Raw genomic sequence first — 19,250 nt, forward strand, 5'->3', positions numbered from 1 at the left:
TCACTCAAAGAAATTCCTCACCACCTCTGGAAAAAATATGTAACATAAAAAAAAGTTCTTGCTACATTAAATTGAATTAATTTACCAAAACCTGGAAGGATGCACTTCCTGAAGTACAAAGACTATTGACAGAATGCTGAAAAAGCACCATAAAACACTTCAAAGGTGAGCAATGGTGATTTTAACCCTCAAACGACTTTTGGGAAACACATCAGAATTAGACAGTTAATAACTTAATAGTGTCTGTCAGGTTCCTGTCATGCTGTCATTGAATATTTTAGCAGTGGAAGAAAATCAGCCGGATAAAACAAATTTGCTGATGGCACAGAAAAAGGATGAGCTCTGAAAAAACATTTTCTCTTGTTCTGTCCCTTACTAAATCTGGGCTATAGCTATAAATACAGATAAATTTCACAGGCGATCTCAGTCTGAAAAAAACAGGGCTGTCTTCTATTTTCTAAGACAAAACAAAACGTGCTTTTTGTTTATGGGGATCTACATCGCATTCCCAATCTCCTGTTTGAACTGAGGCTGATGATTTCTAAGGTACTTACGTACTTCAGTATTCCTTTGATAAGTAGCTCCAGTGCATTAAGGAGACGCTAACTGGGCTAATGCTGATTTGGGAGACCAGACGTCTCCGCACATTACCACAGTGAAACTTGCAACATATCAGAGAAATGCCAATTCACCACCACCGCCCCATGGCAAGTCATGATGATATTGCCCCTGACGGAGGCTTCTGCTTGCCCTCCTCTTAAGGCAGGGTACCACAAAAGCAGCCACCAAATTAGCTACGAAGGGAGGAAACGAAGAAAGGGGAGGGAACGAAGAAAGGGGAAGTAGCAGCTGTGTGAAGGACAGCTAGGAAAAACTACTGCACACCATCCTAGACAATAATATTTTTAACCAAAATAATGTTTTTCAACCTTATTATCTATATTAAGTGTTAGTCAAGACCCTCCTAGATATTCTGCAAAAAAGGTAACAAGAGAGAACAGCTGATTAAATCAGCTATTTCTCCTTCCATGCCTTTGAAAGAGTAGAAGTTGTTACAACTTATACTTCATATCTTATTTTTTTAAGTAAATAAATAGCTAAATAACAACAACAACCACAAAAAAAACCCCAAACCAGAAGAAGCAGAGCGTGAGAATTACTAAAGAACTCTGCAGAGTCCCAGCTCGGATCTGCCAAAGGAAGAAAATGAAGGATTATTTTAATCTGAGTTCTACTTACCACCATGTCTAGTAACAAACTGCATTAAAGGAAGAGCTGAAAAAGCCATCCTCATCAGCAGACATACTGCGTTAAATAAAATTTGATCTTGGAACCCTGCTCTGTAAAACCCCACAGGAGCAGATGGCTTTACCACCCCTGAAGGGAACTGGCAAGACTAAATCACGATCAGGCACTGCTGAAGCACTGCAAGCATAGATGTCCAATACAGCCACAATACTGAGAAAGACCGAAGGACTGGGACTTGAATATTGCTTTTGAAATAATAAATGAATGATGAGACCATTAAATTATATTGCCTGGCAAAGGGCAGATTGAATATAAGGAGTTGTTTCTGGGATTTTTTTCCTTGTAATGATCATGAAAAAAAGACATTGGTATTTTTTAAAAAAGGAAGAAAAGAAGAAAAAATAAAAGGATGATCAGCCCCTCCCCTTTACATATATACCTATGTACACAGGCAGTTTCTCTAATCTTTTTTTTTTCATGCCCTTTATCAAACTGATAGTGGTTGTTTTCTCATGGCCTGCAGTATTTGCTTTTGTTCGCTGGTCTTAGACTGCAGATCTTATCTCTGTTTACCTGCAAGCTTATTCTTTCATGTTCTAAAGGAAAGGAAAGGTGACAAATCAGATTACAGCCTTTAAAAAAGCATGCTGTGAACTAGAAAGCAAGAGAGGTAAAAAACTAACATCTATCCAAAACCTTAACATAGAAACAGTACCTCAGAATAAAAGCAGCATTGAAAGAACATTAAAATAAATTCCAATCAGAATTTCACCAATTTGAACTTATACTTTTTTTAATTTTACAACTGGAGAGTCAATTGAAAAAAATGGTAACAGTCCCTTTTCCCTGCAACTTAGTCCAGATGTCCCTGACTGCTGAGGCAATTCAGAACAGCAACACAATTCCTGAGATACTGTAAACTACACTACGTATGAGAGGTCGTTTTTTAAACTTCATTTATTTAGCCTTCAGTCTGTTACAACAACAAAGTCATTCCTTAATTACCAGGCACAGGCAGCAGTCCTGCTGTTATGTTACATCACCTCCCCCGGCTACAGAAGGATATTTATCACTAGATGTTTCATTACCCCTCCGTGCTGTGTTCGTGCATCCTATCCCGCTGGCACGGGACGGAGCCTCTGGAGGGACATGGCAGGCAGCTCTGCTCTGCGAGGACCTGCAGCCTCTTGCTGCTCCCAGCAGCAACAGGACTGCAGCGATGAACAGGCAGTTCTGCTCTGCCCGTCCCCTTGGTACAGGACTTTTGAAATCCAAACACATAAAATGGCACCACTGGAAACAAACCAGCTGAAATCCAAGGTTGTGGGTACCCTATAATATTCTCTTTTCCTCTCTATACTGCTTGCTGGATATTCAAAAGGTATCAAAAAATTGCTCCAGTGATTCAACAGCAAATCTCAGACACACAGAAACAAAATATTAAAGCTGCTTCTTAAACTAAAAATCACTCTGCTGTGACTCCACTTACAGAACAGATTCAGCATTAATCAAGCAGTCCCGAGCACTTTTCTAAGCCATGAAATATAATATATTCATTTTAAATGTGATATAGATATGTGCTCATCAGCTATTTGTATTGCCAAACTGCATGAAATGTAGCAATTACAGTTCAAGTACTTACCACTATTCCTGATATCCCTAATGCTGGACGTAAAAATAAAAATAAAACTGCTCTTTTCAAAATGACCTTGTTTCATTATCTTCCCAAAATACGTTTCTTAGCCTTATTTTAAGTAAACTTAAAATAAGATGCTGAAATCAGGAATGACAAAACCAGTCCATTCCCAATCCCGCTGCAGAATTTATCCTCCATGTTCCATATACCAGCATATAGGCTAAACTAGACCTGGCTGAACCTTTTTGATGGAGCCATCATTGTGAAACTAAGCAGAAATCAATTTAGCTTTTGTTTTGAAATGCATCACTTTTTATAAAATGAATTAAATTAAATTTTATGGAGTCTCAAAATATACCCAAAAGGGGAAATGCACTCTAGAAGTGGACTACTGCGCTCCAGTTGCAAATGTGAGCAAGTCTGCAGGAAAATCTCCTGAAGCAAGTGTAGCGCGGATGCTGGGAGCTAAGCACCAATTGTTTTGTTCTGCAGGTCCAACTCTTGTCTGACCACATTGGCTGCTGATACAAACGTAACCTGATGGAATAGGTTTTAACCTGACCGCGTATCTTACAGCCTGATTAAATCTGATTTTTCAGGAAAAGTAAAAATTCAACTTTCTCTTACTTTTTGGAATGACAATTATAGAATATTAAAACACTTCCAAGTTTTTTTCTGTGCTGTGGCTTCAACTAGCAGTCTTTTTTTTTTTTTAAATAGCAACTTCCTTCAGCTGTAAAGCATCCCATAATGACGGCCAGCTCAAAACAATGTACAAATTTAGTCTCACTTTGTTCTCTAGCTGGGACTAAAATTGCATACAAGAAGAATCAAGTGGTGCAACAACCCCTAATAAAGCATGATTTGCATTTTAGAGGTTTAAATGGGACGTTATATGATATCACTGCAGTGGTATTAATTTTTGTTTGTGTCTGTGATATTGCTTGTTTCACTTCTGCAGATCTAGTCTTAATGCTAGTTTGGTAACACCAGATAAATAGATGAGCATACTGGAACCGAAATGGAAATGTCTTTTTTGTATCATTTTTGATACAAATGTCTTTTTTCAGCCGGCACCAGCTGCACCCATCTGTAACTAACCTAAGATGAGGAGAAAAGAGCTGTCATATGCATCATGCCTTCCTTCAACTCTCCCTCCAATCTACATTTTTCAGCAGAAGCAACAGAGCTGAAATCACAATAATCCTGCTGTCTGTAGCATGAAGAAACCAATGAAAAAAATTATCATTTCAATCCCATGCCAATGGAGAAGAACAAAGCCAGCTAAAAGGGCGAAGGAACAGTATGATTTACACACACGCTTTGTAGGCTAACAACACCTAACTTTGGGTGGCCCTGTTTAAGAGCCATTTAATAGCAGCATTGAGAAGGCAGACTTTTTTCACTACAGTTCAAAACATCTAAAAGAAAAATAGCAGTGGGAGAAATTTTCTGAAAAAAATTCAAAGAATGTCTTTTCTGAATTAGCAGTTGGATGGAGAATTTCTGGTTAAGACCAGGTCTGAACTGCTGCCAAAGCCCGGAGCTTCAGCCATTGCCACTTGCAGTAGGCAGGAGCAGCTCAGGCCGTAGGTGAGGTCCTATGAAGACGTGCTGCTGACGAAGCCTAGGCATGATATCCCTTTTCCTCGACTTTATGAAGGAAGCAACTGCCCTGAGTAAAGCCTACTCAGCCCTAATGGCTCAGTGCCTTACATCACTGCGTAAGGGTTATTCTGTCACTGCTACCTATGCAGCAAGGGACGAGCTGTGAAGGAAGTTGATGAGTCCTGAGTAAACTAGAAGGGTAATTGCTGTGACTGGTCATATCAAGGACAGAGAAGTGCAAAGATCCAACCTGTGAGTAACGACCATTTCAATTCCAAACGTCCTTCAACTACATCTAGCAGAGAAACACAGTTAAAACCTCAGAAAGCAAATGGATGTCTTGGATCTGCACTCACTTTAGCTCTCTGAGGCAGGTTCATCATGGTGTCTGGTTTGAAGTCGTTCTTGTTCTTTCTGCACAGAACCGCTGTGATGATGATGATGATAACCGTAACCACAGCAATGGGAGCCAGCACCGCTGCAATGATCCACAGGTTGTTCGGGGGGTTCTTCACCACAGCTACAGAAAATTGCAAACCAACACTGGTAAGTTTCACTGTGCAATCGCAAGATTTAAATTGCTTCCAACACAGTCTTCAACTGTCTCCATATAATAACTAGTACAAAAGGACTTTTAGTAATCTAGCTATACCTTTGTACTCCTGAAGTAAAGGAAATGAATCAGCAACACACTTCAATTCACAAATCCCTGGACTCTCTTCTCTTACTTAGTTATAGCCAGCTGCAAAAGCAGCCATCGACTCCCAAGTCAAATTAGATGCCATGTTAGGTATCACTCCAATGGTTCGTTTACAGAATAAACAAGAAAGTGTGAAAGTGATACATCCTTAATTATTTTTCAAACACAAAAACAGCTTATAGTAAGGTAGCATGCATATTAAAAGTATACACACGGAGTCCATACCTGGTGTCAAAGACTTACTGGCTCAGCAAGAGTAAAACTCAGAGAGTGAGGTTTTTTTCAAAAACAATCAAGCTAAGCACGCTAATAGTTACTATTGATATCAATAGGGCAATAAGAAAATGCTTCTCTTGTGCTCTAGAAATACTTTATCATAGTCAAGCTCAAAATGAATCCATCATTTCTGAAGAAGGAGAAATGATGAGATTGGAAAGAGCTACTTGCAGATATATTAATAATGGCACCAGGAAAGGGTTACACTTCAGAAATGCAGTGATGCTAAAATGTTTTAGAATCCATTTTATCAGAATAAAGTCTCTTAGTATGCACCTTCAACTTGTACATACATAAGAGATCCTCCTGTGACACATCCCTGGTTCTCTCATTTCATTTCTTTCTGGAAAAACACCACATAATCTCCTTATGATGCTGAATATTGGTTTAGTGAAATATTTCGTGGACTTCACCATGCGATCCCTATTTATTTTCTTATGCCACTGGTTGCTGGCGTGGACAGGCAATTGTGAGAATACCAGCATAAAGCAGCCATTCCCATTTCCTAGGGGACTAGCGCTTTCAAATGTCATTGAGCTTATTAGCTGTCAGAGGCACTCAGCATCTTTCAGGATCAGACTTCAAATGCATACCATCTTGTTCAGCAGCAGTTACAAAAGCCAGCTGAAAGTCTGTCTGAAGCTTGAGCCTATTTTCGTTGTAGATCTACAACTTTTTGCAAAGCCAATGTAGTTTGTTGGGTGGTGTAGGAATAGCACCATTAGGTACATATCTTGTGCACAGTGTAACAATAACTGCATGCTTAAAGACTGTCCAAAAAGCCAGGTTGAAGCCTTTCAAGGTTCGCTTTTCAGTGGACTTGCATAATTCTCAATTATTGACTTTGGATATTTAGTTTGGGGATTAAGGGGCTGTGGGGAAGGAAACTGAATCTGAGTTTTATCAGATAACAGTAATTATAATTATAGATTGCTGTTGTGGGAGCAGCAAACAATTGCTGAAAAATTATAATTATTCTTTCTAGGGAACGCAGAGGAAACTATGACCTTATGGCTAATAGGACAGACATTTAGGAATCCTGGTTTACATCTTTAATTCTGTTACCAGCTTCCAATGTGACCTTGAATAAGTCAATCCATGGTTCATTCAACTCAATAAGACTTCAGTGGATTTTGAAACAAACCTTTCATTTTGCTATAACTCAGTCCCTCACTTATAAAACAGGAACATCCATATTTTTTGTTATTATTCATCTGTCTTGTCTAACCAGACTGTGAGCTCCTGAGGGTAGATGTCTTTTCTTACTCCATTTTGGTACAGAACTTTTCATTCTGCTATAACAGCAATTATAATGAGTAAAAATGAAGTGCACACAAAGTATTTTCTTTGGGAATACAAAGACAGACTACAAATACCATGTCCAAAATGAAAGAAATGGATTTTTTTCTGTAATAAGGTATAAAGATAGAACTATCTCCTACATTTAAAATAGTCTAGCTTCAGAATCTCAGTTACCCAGGGTCATATTTTCAGTTTCTGTATATTCTCTTCTTACAGTATTCTGTGAATATTTAACTCGTATGAAAGTCTACAGATCACAAGGCTGCCTTATCAGACCATGGAAGCACAAAGTTAGATCATGAGCAGCAGATGACATATAACTACCTAAACACCCATATAAATCACAAAACTGCACAAAGAGCTAGGAAACTGCTATGTATTATCTATAGCTGCTTTAGCAAAAATTATATTAAAGAAATATTCTCATGGAAAACAAAGTTGTTCAGAATTTAAATACTAGACTTTATGGAAGCAGAAATGGAGATCCCTGGGTTTAGTCCAATTAAAGTCAGTAACAGACCATGATCAAATCAAGGATCAGGTACGGTATATAGTGCATTCTCTGGAAATTATATCATCCTTTATTATTCTGACTCAATCATATGTTTATGGATGATACGTCAATTACTTATTACAGTGGTTCCTTCTTTTCCTATCACCGAGACATGTAATTATTTCAATATCACTGCTCCTTCACGCAGAAATAATGGCACCAGGGAGTCCCATTTTATATGCTGTTTAGCCAGTAAGGAGATCCAGTACAGAAATCCACTATATAATTTTAATTCCATCTGGATAAATACCTTGGCAAAGTGGAAAGATTCAGTTAGCTAAAGGCATCGATTCATACATTAAGCTGTTATTGCACAAAAAACCCCCCAAGCTCCACCACAGCTTTATGACTGTGGGTCAACTATACAGGAATATAAAAAAAAGAAAAATTTAAGAAAACACCTGTGCCCACAATCACTCAGTAACTGATGCAAGTCTTAAAAGAGAACTTTGAACACTACTTTTCAAGAATGTATTACTTTTTTGGCCACATTATTCTGAATGATGCTACCATATCTTGAATCTGAAAATTGCCGATACACATAAGTAGTTCTGTCCAACTTCACTTTTCTGATTTGTGTCTAAACAATATCTTTAACAACCATGTGGTGCATTTTACAAAGTTCTTGGTGAAAATGATTATTCAAAAAAAAAAAAATCCCTTTGAGATAGAAATAATCTACATTATTTTGAACAAGTCAAAAATAAGAGGCATCTTGATAGCCCCCACATTTTACTTCGGGCCAAGTTATTTGAATAGCAATGTTGCCCCAGCAGTCATTAGCCTGTGGTGTCATAGTTTCATTAGCATCAGAATTAATTCTGACTTTACATAAAGTTCCATAAAGTTGTTCAGTTCATAGAACTGTATGTGTGTAAAATTAATTGTACAGTAAGAGTTTACAGTGATTGGCTAAATAACAGTCTGTATATAGCTTTGATTTACTATGATAAAATAATAGCCTGTCTTCCATATGAAAAAAGAGCAGCCTGACTTAAGCAGCTGCTCAGAAAGGTTCAGCTGATATTTCTCTGTGTGATCAATGGAGGCTCCCCTCACCTACACTGCTGTTTTCACAAAGAAAGAAGGGGGAGGGGGGGCGGGGAGGAAGAAAAAAAGGACTAAACCAGAGAATTTTTAAAAGAACGCTTACGATCAGCTTGAACTTGAATAACATAACCTAATGTCAAGGCCATCCGCTGAGAGTCAACGGTACTCAAAATTTTGGCAGCTGCAGTGCCCAGCAAAGGTTTCCCATTGTATAAAGTGTAGTATGTCAGTTCAGCCGGCTCCTTGGGTCCTGGAATACGTTGGATTTTTACCATCTTTCAGGAAAAAAAAGAAAATGAGAGAAAGAGAAATAAACTGTGTTTGTATTATGCCGTTGCAAAACCTGCCAGAAGCTCCTTGAAGGCAATGCACAGGAGGAACTCCTTCAAGACCTTATATAAGCATAAGCTCCATGCAAATATTCTCATAGGATTAGGGCTTCTCCTCTTCATAGCCTAGGTTATTAAGATTAGTGAGGACCGATTACCTTCTTAAAATTTTTTAAACATAATCCTAAGGTAAAACCCTATTCTAAGAAAAACATGCAGTAAAAAGGGGGAAAGGATCAAATGTTTGGACATTACAGTCCTCTGTAAAGAGGGAATTCTTAAAATCTGTCCTAATATTGAAAATTATACTTTGCTGGCATATTGCAGTTGAAAAATTCCCTCACATTTTATTTCTATACTCATTGTTTTTGATCCCAGGCTGACAATAAAAAGAACCATGCTTTTTCCATTTTATTCTGCAGAACACCGGCAGAATTTTTACATTGTACCTCTATCTTTCCTGACAGTAGAGGAAGTGTCAAACATCTCTAATGATGAGAGGAAAAAGGAGTCTTGTGGTTCTCTATTATCTTATGGTCTAAAAAATCTGTCATATTTTCATGGAAAATTTTACAAAGGTTCACGCTTTTGGCAAGTAAAAATGTGTTCCTTCTTTTAAATACTTTCAGTGGGAAAACACACAGAATTGTGGGCAAACGAAAAAAGTAGTAATTTGTTTTTATATCTCACAACAAACAATTCTTGAAAAACATCATGCAATTAAAAAAAAAAGCAATAACTTGTCATGCAATTTTTGAAGACAGATCCTCTTTGAATCCCTGACAACCAGCATCAGTTGGCTAAATTACTGAGAAAACAAAATAAGATCATTTCAAAAAACTGAATGGGAAATGTTGCTAAATAAGAGAAAGATGATTAAATAAATTACTCAGGACTGAAATCTCTATTTCATAATGTGATCTGTGGCCACATGATTTGATGACTAACCCTGTATAAAGACTGCTTCAGACTTTTTTTTCCCCAACAAAAAGAAAAAAGAAGTTCTAGCTTTATTGAGTTACCTAGGAAATGAAGACCTAGGAAACTTTTTTCCACTTAAGAACAAAAGCCTGGAACTCTTCATTATGCTGAATATAAGACTTTACACTAAAATATGTACTTTGTACCAATCCTCATAGCAAACAAAGAGAAAATATTTATTAACACTGATTAACTAATGACAATTTCTAGAAGATGAGAGGCATGCAAACATGGCTGACTGCAGAAAAAGAAACCCATTAGTAATGCCACACATCTTGCACTCGCTGCTTTGGTATTCATGAAAAAAGACAGGAAATCTCAACCCAGTAAAACAGTTTTTCACACAAATTGAGGCAGTACACATGCAAACAAAGCCCTTTTTTCAACACATCTAGGTGCAACCGATGTCGCATTGACAACCTGCACAGTGTAGCTGCCCACAGTAGTGGCACGTTTGAATCGTCTTCCTTGCTGATGGGACATCATAAACAGCGGGGCCAAACGCTGCTCCATTAATCTTGCAAAGCTCTGATTGTTCAGTCCCAGTAATGCAATATCAACCCCTTGAATAACTGTGGGAATGGAGAAAATCACATACCAGCACATTTTAGATGGACAGATTAAGTAATACGTGGTCTGCAGGGCAGTTTGGGACAGGGGTGTACTAACTAGCTTAGAAGAAAAATAACTGGATGCTGTTACACCCCCTCAATAATTCCTGATGAGGATATAATGTGCTTCTGTTTCAACCCCTGCACTGTTCTTCTCAGATAAAGTCAACGATGTTTCAGAGAATAAAATCCTCCAAAAACTTTCTTAGGCCTTCAGTTTACCAAAATGGCTCCGGGAAGCACCTAATCTATGATCTTCAATGTAAAAAGTAAGTGAAAACCTATTCGAGAGCTGCCAGTTTTTTATGCTTATCACCAGATGCTCCTGTTAACTAAACAGTTTTTTGTCCAGCAGTTTTGAAATAGGAAGTTAGAATTTTGTACAACTCGGTTTGAAACAAAACACTATATGTTTGAGAGCACTGAAAACTGAATAAACATTTCCTAAGTAAAAATTAACATAAAATTAAAAAGGCACTGAATTTACATGAAGTTCAAATAAATGATATGGTATGCTAATTTAATTCATGCAAATGTATGATTTTTCAATATTATTTTAAAAAAATCTTTTGGGACCATCATGATTTTTTTGAAAACAACATTTCCATTGTAATATCAATAATACTCCATTGCAGTAAGTGCACAAAGGCAAGAAAGGGAGTATCAAGTTCATGGGGTCCAGATGGGGTGGAGCTGTACCACTTCCTTCAGAGGATCATAGTCTCTGCATAAACTTATTTTTTATCTCAAAATTAGGAATAGATATAACGGGCACCAAACCACACCGGCTTTTGAAAGCAAAGTGTAGAATTTAATCCATTTCATGTCAGGCTCCTTTTCTCTTGCTTTCCTGAGCATCAAACAATTCCAGCTACAGACACACCACTTAGAAAGGCTTTGGTACCTACTCACTCAAAGATGTCTGGGGGAAAGGGTCTCTTTCCTGCCCAGTTACCACTTCTAAAGTCAAAATGATTGTGAATGAGAATGTGATACCAGTGAAACGACTGTGATCAAACAAGTATTTTGAAGCCTAAGAGCATTCTCTGCACCTTCTTTTCCACCAACGGAAAGTTATGTGCTTAATGCTTCCGGTGAAAGATACAAAAATTCCTGGACCCAGACAGAGTCAGTCTGTCGGTTTAACAGATCACCTTTCTTCCTGGGTTATGTCTACAGGCCTCTCTTGATTTCAGATTTAAATCCAAGTCCCAGGAAATAAAAAAAAAAAAAAAAAAAAAAAAAGAGAGAAGCCTATTTGTGGTTTTAAACGCTGAGAAGATATTGCTGCTCTCAGAAGTGTTTAAACCAAAGTACCATAAATTCTGAGGTGAGTGTTGGACGCAGGAGATGTCTCTGTTTAAGATGACAAATCACAATTATGCCCCAGAGTAACTTTAAATACATTTGTCCAGTTGAATGCAACAGGCATGTTCAGTGGGCAGCCACTTATTTCTGTGTAACATTACTGCACCAATGTGTTTATAGAATTGAGCACTAAAAATTATTATCTGAAGTGCATGGAGGAGGGAAGGAGATTAAAAAGTACCTGTTATCACCCAGTAGTCTCTAGTTGACTCTGAGACATCAAGGTTTGGATACTCCAAAGCTTTAAAATAAAAGTTGAAATTATGTCATAATTTTCCAACATCCTACACATTATATGTCCCAAAACTATTTGGTTAACCAGACAGTGATAAATAAAATTGAACTGTGGAGGAGATCTAGAGGCATAATTTTTAGGGTAACAATTTCTCTTCTGTCTGAAAAAGGACATCAAGTGCAAACAGTACAAGTGCTGGAGTACAAAGTAGAACATACATCTTCTGTTGCCAAAATACTGGCTGGTACGTTGTCTGGGGCAAAGCCCAGGATTGCCCATTACTAAAAATGGTAGGTAATATGCATGTGTCTGTTACATACATTTCTGCTGCTTTCTCTCTGCGAGTAATACCCTGGGGAAAACAAGATGAGATTCTATGGTCATTCTGTAATTTAATCCTTACTTAACCCAGACCACAATTTTAACCTAAAATAATATTAAAATTAACAAGGATCAGATTGCACCAATCACAGAGTGCAGTTCCACATGAATTACAAACAAGACTACCAAAACTGTGAACACACCTTAAAGTGTGGTACTCTCACCCTCTCACTCTGCACCATTTAAGGTATTACTACCATATGTGCTTACATCTGTGAGAAACTGATGTTTGCCATTTTGATGCCTTTTGTTAGCCTTCCATCTCCAAAGTGCATTCGTTAGCCTGTAAAGTTCAATATGCTGCTAATCCATTATATAGCTCAACATTTTTTCAGTAGATTTATGCAACGTGGAAAGCATTAACACTTGGAACTTAATTCAGAAAATATCCATGCCTTGCATGTTGATACACTGCTATTGAGTTACCTTGATTTTTAAACTCCAAAGTGGCTTGAAATAGTAAACATTGTAAAGCATCTGATTACGCACAGTAACTGCTTTTGAGGAGGAATTTCACAGCGTGTCCCGAGCTGTGCATTTCCATGACAAACTGCAAAGGCTCTGGAGGAGCTGCCGGAGTCTACTGGGAAATAACACACTCTGAGAAGAGCAGCAGTATTTGTTTGATAAACTGAAACAACTGCACTGCCACATGAATAAGCATCAAACACTTTTCAAAGTAAACCTTTTCAGAAGACATGCTATCAGTCTGAAGCCATAAACACTATGTGCGCATTAAGTTCATGAGTTTGCAGTATACCTGCTGCGCTGGGAATAAAACCAAGAACTCCAAAATGAAATATAAGCCATTAGTTGTTAAAGGAGCACTAGCTAAAGACTTTATCGGGTCAGTTCATCATGTGCGGGGATCAGCAGAGAACTGCGATACCACACGAGACTCTTACTGGCTGTCTTACTGACAAATGGCTTTCACAGCTCCTGACTACCAAGCATACACCTGTATTGCCTTTGTGAGAAGCACCATAATCCTTTTCCTATGCCAAAATTCCTATTTTGGAGGCCAAACACTTGAACCAAGCACAGCCATCATCAAAATTTCCTCGGGCTTTCTCCTTGTGCTCCTAGATGCCCCGGTGAAGACAAGTCCTGTCCTGCACACAGGGCACTCTTCAGACAGGCTCACCCACCAGCCACAAAAAGGAAGAAGCCCATCCCATGATGAATGGTCTACATCCCTTTCTAGGTCCCCAAGCAGACCCTTTGTCAACAGCCTCCCTCCACCTCCCCTTGCCTGTGGAAAGACTTGATGAAAATGCAAGCCTACCCTGAGATATGTCTCTTACCCTGTGATGGAAAGTCTGATTCAGAAGTGCACCAACGCAGTGCAAGAACTCGTCATTGGGCAGTTTCACCTATTTGTCTGCAAATTTCTGATTTAGATAGGTAATGTCTCAAGAATAATATATGCTCCTTCTTTTTTAAGGATTTGCACAATCACTGGAGTTAGCTGTGATTCCTGACTGCCTCGCACCAGAGTGACCACTCACTCCACAGACAGCAGAGTGCTCGTTGTGCAAGTAACCGATGAAGAATTGCACAAAATAATTACTCTGCTGTCGGGCTGTTTGCAGATAAAATGGACTGACAAAAAAGGTAACTTGTGTTTTCCCCAGTGTTCACTTTCCAGCAGCCTGGTTCTGCTTTTTCTTAGAATCAGAAAAGGAACAAGCACCTTAATAATTTTACCTAAATCTACGAATCCACTCAGTTCAGTGTTCTGATCATAAAGACATATTTGGCTCTACCATTTTGTGCCCAATTATTTCAATACTTGTGAAATGAAAAATTACAAACTACTCCATCACTGGTTTAGCCTTATCAGTGAGTTTGATAGCTACCAGAAGCTTAACCAGATCTTTACTGGTATTTGAGCACAGTATTTCAAATTTAACAAGCATCTCGAAGATTTACGCACAATGAGGTCAGCTGAAACCTGCCCTTCCTTAACCAGAGTCCATTACCATGCACTGACATACCCAGCATGTCATGACACACCCAGTTCCAGTGAACACTGATCTCCTCCAGCAAACAGATAACCTGGATCTACAGTGAGCTTAATTTCACATACCAAATTTAACAAGCAGATTAAACAGAAATCCCCATAATCATCCCCTTTATTCATTTTAGAGAAATCAGCATGCAGAGTCAGAGAGCATATATGCTGCACAGGCTGCCCTGACACACCACTTTCTCTCGCTCTCTGTACCTCTGACGCTTCATAGCAATTGAAATGCAAGCAAATTGTTGATGCTGAAGTGCTTAGACCGTATTTTAAGCTGAGGCTGAAGTTCAGTAAATACACCAACAACTTTTTAAACAGAGAAGCGTAGATAGAGCTCACCCACTACCCAAACACACAGTCAAAGCGTGCTACCAAGCCCTGCAACGGGAGCAAGCACCAGGGGTGGAGTCTTCCACTGAAGTAAAGTGCTATGCTGAAGATGAACTTCATGTGCTACGCTAAGTTTTCCTAAAATGGGGGATTGGGGAAATTCTGTGGCTTGTTTTATATAAAAATACAATTTTATTTTGTTTGGAACCTGGCACAGGCATTTTTTTATTAATCATAGAATCATAGAATAGTTTGGGTTGGAAGGGACCTTTAAAGGTCATCTAGTCCAACCCCCCTGCCGTGGGCAGGGACATCTTCAACTAGATCAGGTTGCTCAGAGCCCCGTCCAACCTGACCTTGAATGTTTCCAGGGATGAGGCATCCACCACCTCTCTGGGCAACCTGTTCCAGTGTCTCACCACCCTCAGCATAACAAATTTCTTCCTTATATCTAGCCTAAATCTACCCCCCTTTAGTTTAAAGCCATTCCCCCTTGTCCTGTTGCAACAGGCCCCGCTAAAAAGTCTGCTGCCATCTTTTTTATAAGCCCCCTTTAAGCACTGATAGGCTGACAGCATATATGATGTGCATATATCATCATATATGTGATGATATAATGACAGCATTTATGTGTTTTCCTTAATTATGTGCCAGCGTTTCTAGCAGCTGAAATAAACACTGAACCCAGAAACCCCCCCCAGCCCCCCTTCTATTTTTTTTGTTTAAAAAAAAAAGTTTAAAAAGCAGTCAGCAAAAACACCTACAATCTGTGGGCTTGACGACAAAGCTTTGGTGCTTGCAAAGCAAAAGCCCGACGCTGGCTAATCTTAAGAAGCTGTGTGCTGGGAAGCACATACTTACATTCTGCAATGGTGAGAGGCGGGTAGGTTAGATAGAAACCCACCAGCTCAGCTGACAGCTGATTAAGGAGGTTGCTGGAAATAGTGCCATTTAGAGTTGTGCTTTGATTGTTCACTACGTAAAACAGAGTGACAGCTTGGGAGACATTGGAGGTGTTCAAAATCTGAAACAGAGGTAAAGAAATAATGTGTAGCTGTGTTTCAGCTCAGCTGGAAAAAAGAAAAAAAGCACAACCAAAAAACCCCCAAACCAGTGCAAAACTGGGAGGAAGTTGACTTGAACAATGGATTAGATACAGCTTATTCAACGTGATTGTGTAAAACAGTTTATGATACTTTAATTCCTACTTTAGCACATGCAGAGTTACTGGAGAACAGCAGCAGGCAGAAAAGGTGCAGTCAGGACTGAAAATATTTTTCCCTGTTTTTTACCAGGAAATGTGAGATGAGGGGGAGGATGCTTATCAGAAAAAATGTTCAGTATTTGATGCAGAGGAATTAGGCCTGTATGTCTTGCTCTCTTTGCTGCCTTCCTAGTGCAGTTATCCAGACCTACACCTTTTCCATATGAAATAAAGGGATATCATGTCTCTTCTGCTTCTAGCATCATACGATTACAGCTCTCTTCCCCGCTTCAGCTCTACGCTAGTGTCCTCCTGAGCCCAAATCTGATGACTGCATTTAAGGACCAATTCTATTTAGTGAGTACTGGATCAGACTTTCAAACACCAGTTTTATGCAGGAAGCAGACAGGCGAAGGCAGGGCAGGAATGAAACATGTTTTCTCAGAAAACTCATGCCGTAGGACAAGAGGGATGTTTTTGGGGTACTGATACTGTCGGTAGGGCTAACAGCATTCAGCATTCATGAATGCTATTTAAATACCCCAGTTTTATGATTTGGATCACTAAGTAAAAACATAAAACATGGTATAATAAAAGAATTAGAGGAAGAGTTCGAGGTCAGACCAAAGGTCTGCCTAGCTGACACCCACTTACAAATGGCCAGGAGCAGATGGTTGGAGAATGAGCACAGGGCAAGAGGAGAGGACTCTCTTCCGCAGTGTAAGGTTAGCCCACAGCTATGGTCTGAGCCATAAATTATATGCTTGGGTTTAAAAAGGGTTGATGACCTTTTATTCTATATGTTTGGCCAATTGCTTTTTATAACTTCCATACTTTTTCTCCAGTTACATCCGGCCATCTTCAAGATCTTATTACCCACTGTGTGAAAGGACTTTTCTTTTTATTTAAACCTGAGTAGTTCTGTTATGGGAAACTAAATGATCACTCCTGATTCACTACTCATGGTTGGAGAACCATGGCCAATTTAATTTCTCCTTGCATGGAAGTTGTTTCATGCCTTTTACCCATGTTGCTGCCATTCTCTCTACTCTTGTAGTGCAGCAACGCCTTTTCTGAATCAGCTCCGTCTGCTCCAGAACTGTTTCTCAGTTTGTAATTAATCTAAAACCCTCGTACTATTTTCTGTTGCACTGACTTAGTCCTTTGCATGGTATTGGAATAATTTCAGAAAAATTTATCATGAAGATCACACCTTTGAGCCTCTTACTTCCCAGTTTATATCTTGTCTCCAAGACCTCTATCCTATCACTTCCTAAGTTGGCAACACCCACAAAACCCACAACTACCACCTTCTTCTAGGGCTCTTTACAAAATTGCCTCGGTGCTTTGTAAGATCTATGACATCTTCTGTGAGCAAATTAGCCACCATGAAGGTCTCCTCAGCATCATGGGTCCAGCTATTGAAAAGCTTGATAATCACTTTACCTACTGCAGTAGGTCATCTCTTGCCATGCACTTCTGCCTCTCTGAGCTCCTCCAGTTTGAACACAAGCTCACAAGAGACAGTACCAAAGTAACTAAGCAGAGTTCTGATGACCAATTTTCTCCTTCTGGTAAGCTACGTGCAAACTATTCTGAGAAGCGCAAGTCCATACACAGAGTTTTATCACACGTCAAATACAAATCGTAGTATCACCCAGAGGATAATTTATTTATTCCTGAAGTATGGCACAGAGCATAAGGGTGTTGGCCCACTAAACATATAGAATCATAGAATCATAGAATCATTAAGGCTGGAAAGGACCTTTAAGATCATTGAGTCCAACCGTCAACCCAACACCACCATGCCCACTAAACCATGTCCCTAAGCGCCTCATCTACACGTCTTTTAAATATTTCCAGGGATGGTGACTCAACCACTTCCCTGGGCAGCCTGTTCCAATGTCTAACCACTCTTTCAGTAAAGAAGTTTTTCCTCATGTCCAATCTAAACCTCCCCTGGCACAACTTGAGGCCATTTCTTCTCATCCTGTCACTAGTTACCTGGGAGAAGATAATATAAATTAAAATACAAAGTTCTGCAAAAATCAGGCCCTTGATAGTGAATTTGGGTCTGCAAGTGTAGAACTGGAATACACATAAAAAAGAAAGAAATATATTCCATTAGCTTAGATCTTACAAACAGCTACACATGACACTATCTTTATACCTGCATAGCCTCACTAAGAGCAACTAATGTGTCAGAATAACATATTCAGTAAAAATATAAATTTGGAAGAATATTTTTAAATGTTTATTTTTATTTGAATTTCACTTAAATTATTTAAGTGTAAACAGTAAAATTCAAATTCATGAAAATAACAGTAACAGTCTTCTATAAATCATGCATTTATAAGTCTTCCTGCAATAAATAAAACAATCATATTTCAGATGAAAACATAAGCTTACTTCCATAGTGGCTATCAAAGACATTATTTTGAAATACAAGCATACACATAGGAAAGAATAACCCAGAGAGTTTGGCAACAGGCACTGGCAAAGCACACAATGTCGTACCTGAACTGTTAAGTTGTTGCTGGTGTTTAAGACCTTTCTTTCAGCATCCTGAAACGCTCTCTGTAACCGTTGCTCCATGGTCTGAACAAATTTGCATGACTGTATATTATCTGTTTGACCCACAAACTGCAGCTCTGGAAAATGAACAACGTATTTGTATGGGACAAAATATTCTTGGTTGCATAATTCCTGTAATGTCTGACAGCAAGATGACCAATTTACAAATTAAGCAGGTGAAAATAATGCCACATAAGATCAGTTTATGTCACTCAAGCAGTGCACTAAACTAGCCTTAATTAAGACAAAATGTAAGAATTAAATTGCATTATTAGAGCTGATACTCTCCACAAACAAATGGAGATTGTTTCTGTGGTGATATATAAGATGGTAAGACCAGTTCACTGTACAAATACTTACTCAGAGCCAGGCAGTAAGTGAAATCATTCTAAAACACAAGTTATACTCTTAAATCTTGCAGGTCATTTGCTCTTGCAAGACATAATCAATCATAATATTGATTCTCATTCTGTTTGTGCTAGGAAAAATATACTTAACCGGGTAATTGCAATAAGTATGTGTATATAAACACGTAAGCACACACATAAGAAAACTTTTTACAGCTGAATATGTTGTTTTACAGCACACTGCCCTCTCGTACCTTATACTGTTCTGCTGCACTGCAACTGCTCTGCAGTGATGCTTGCTACAGTACAGAGGGGTTACACAGCTACCCTGGGTCAGACGGCTGGGACCTAAGTGAAATCCAATGGCTCCAGCCAGAACAATGTATACATATATCACATAGTCACGTTTCTCATCTGATCGTCCTCAAAAGAAATGCACAGGTTACTGCACAACCCATCGATTAAAGTCCATTTTAATCAAACACCAAGTCTTA

At 38.8% G+C, this 19,250-nt stretch overlaps 1 protein-coding gene across 1 annotated transcript in view; it reads right to left on the reverse strand.

Moving 5' to 3' along the window:
- Window positions 1-19,250, reverse strand: part of KIAA1549L (KIAA1549-like ortholog) — a 117,025-nt gene that overhangs the window by 45,355 nt on the left and 52,420 nt on the right. Inside the window, exons 5-10 of the mRNA XM_009334573.1 lie at window positions 18,353-18,486; window positions 15,493-15,655; window positions 11,844-11,903; window positions 10,104-10,255; window positions 8,477-8,648; window positions 4,849-5,012 (exon numbers count right to left, since the gene is read on the reverse strand). Coding sequence (XP_009332848.1) covers window positions 4,849-5,012; window positions 8,477-8,648; window positions 10,104-10,255; window positions 11,844-11,903; window positions 15,493-15,655; window positions 18,353-18,486 — 845 coding nt within the window. The remainder of the gene's footprint in view (window positions 1-4,848; window positions 5,013-8,476; window positions 8,649-10,103; window positions 10,256-11,843; window positions 11,904-15,492; window positions 15,656-18,352; window positions 18,487-19,250) is intronic.

The sequence above is a fragment of the Pygoscelis adeliae genome, unplaced genomic scaffold (genome assembly GCF_000699105.1).
Source record: "Pygoscelis adeliae isolate BGI_AS28 unplaced genomic scaffold, ASM69910v1 Scaffold171, whole genome shotgun sequence".
Taxonomy (NCBI): domain Eukaryota; kingdom Metazoa; phylum Chordata; class Aves; order Sphenisciformes; family Spheniscidae; genus Pygoscelis; species Pygoscelis adeliae.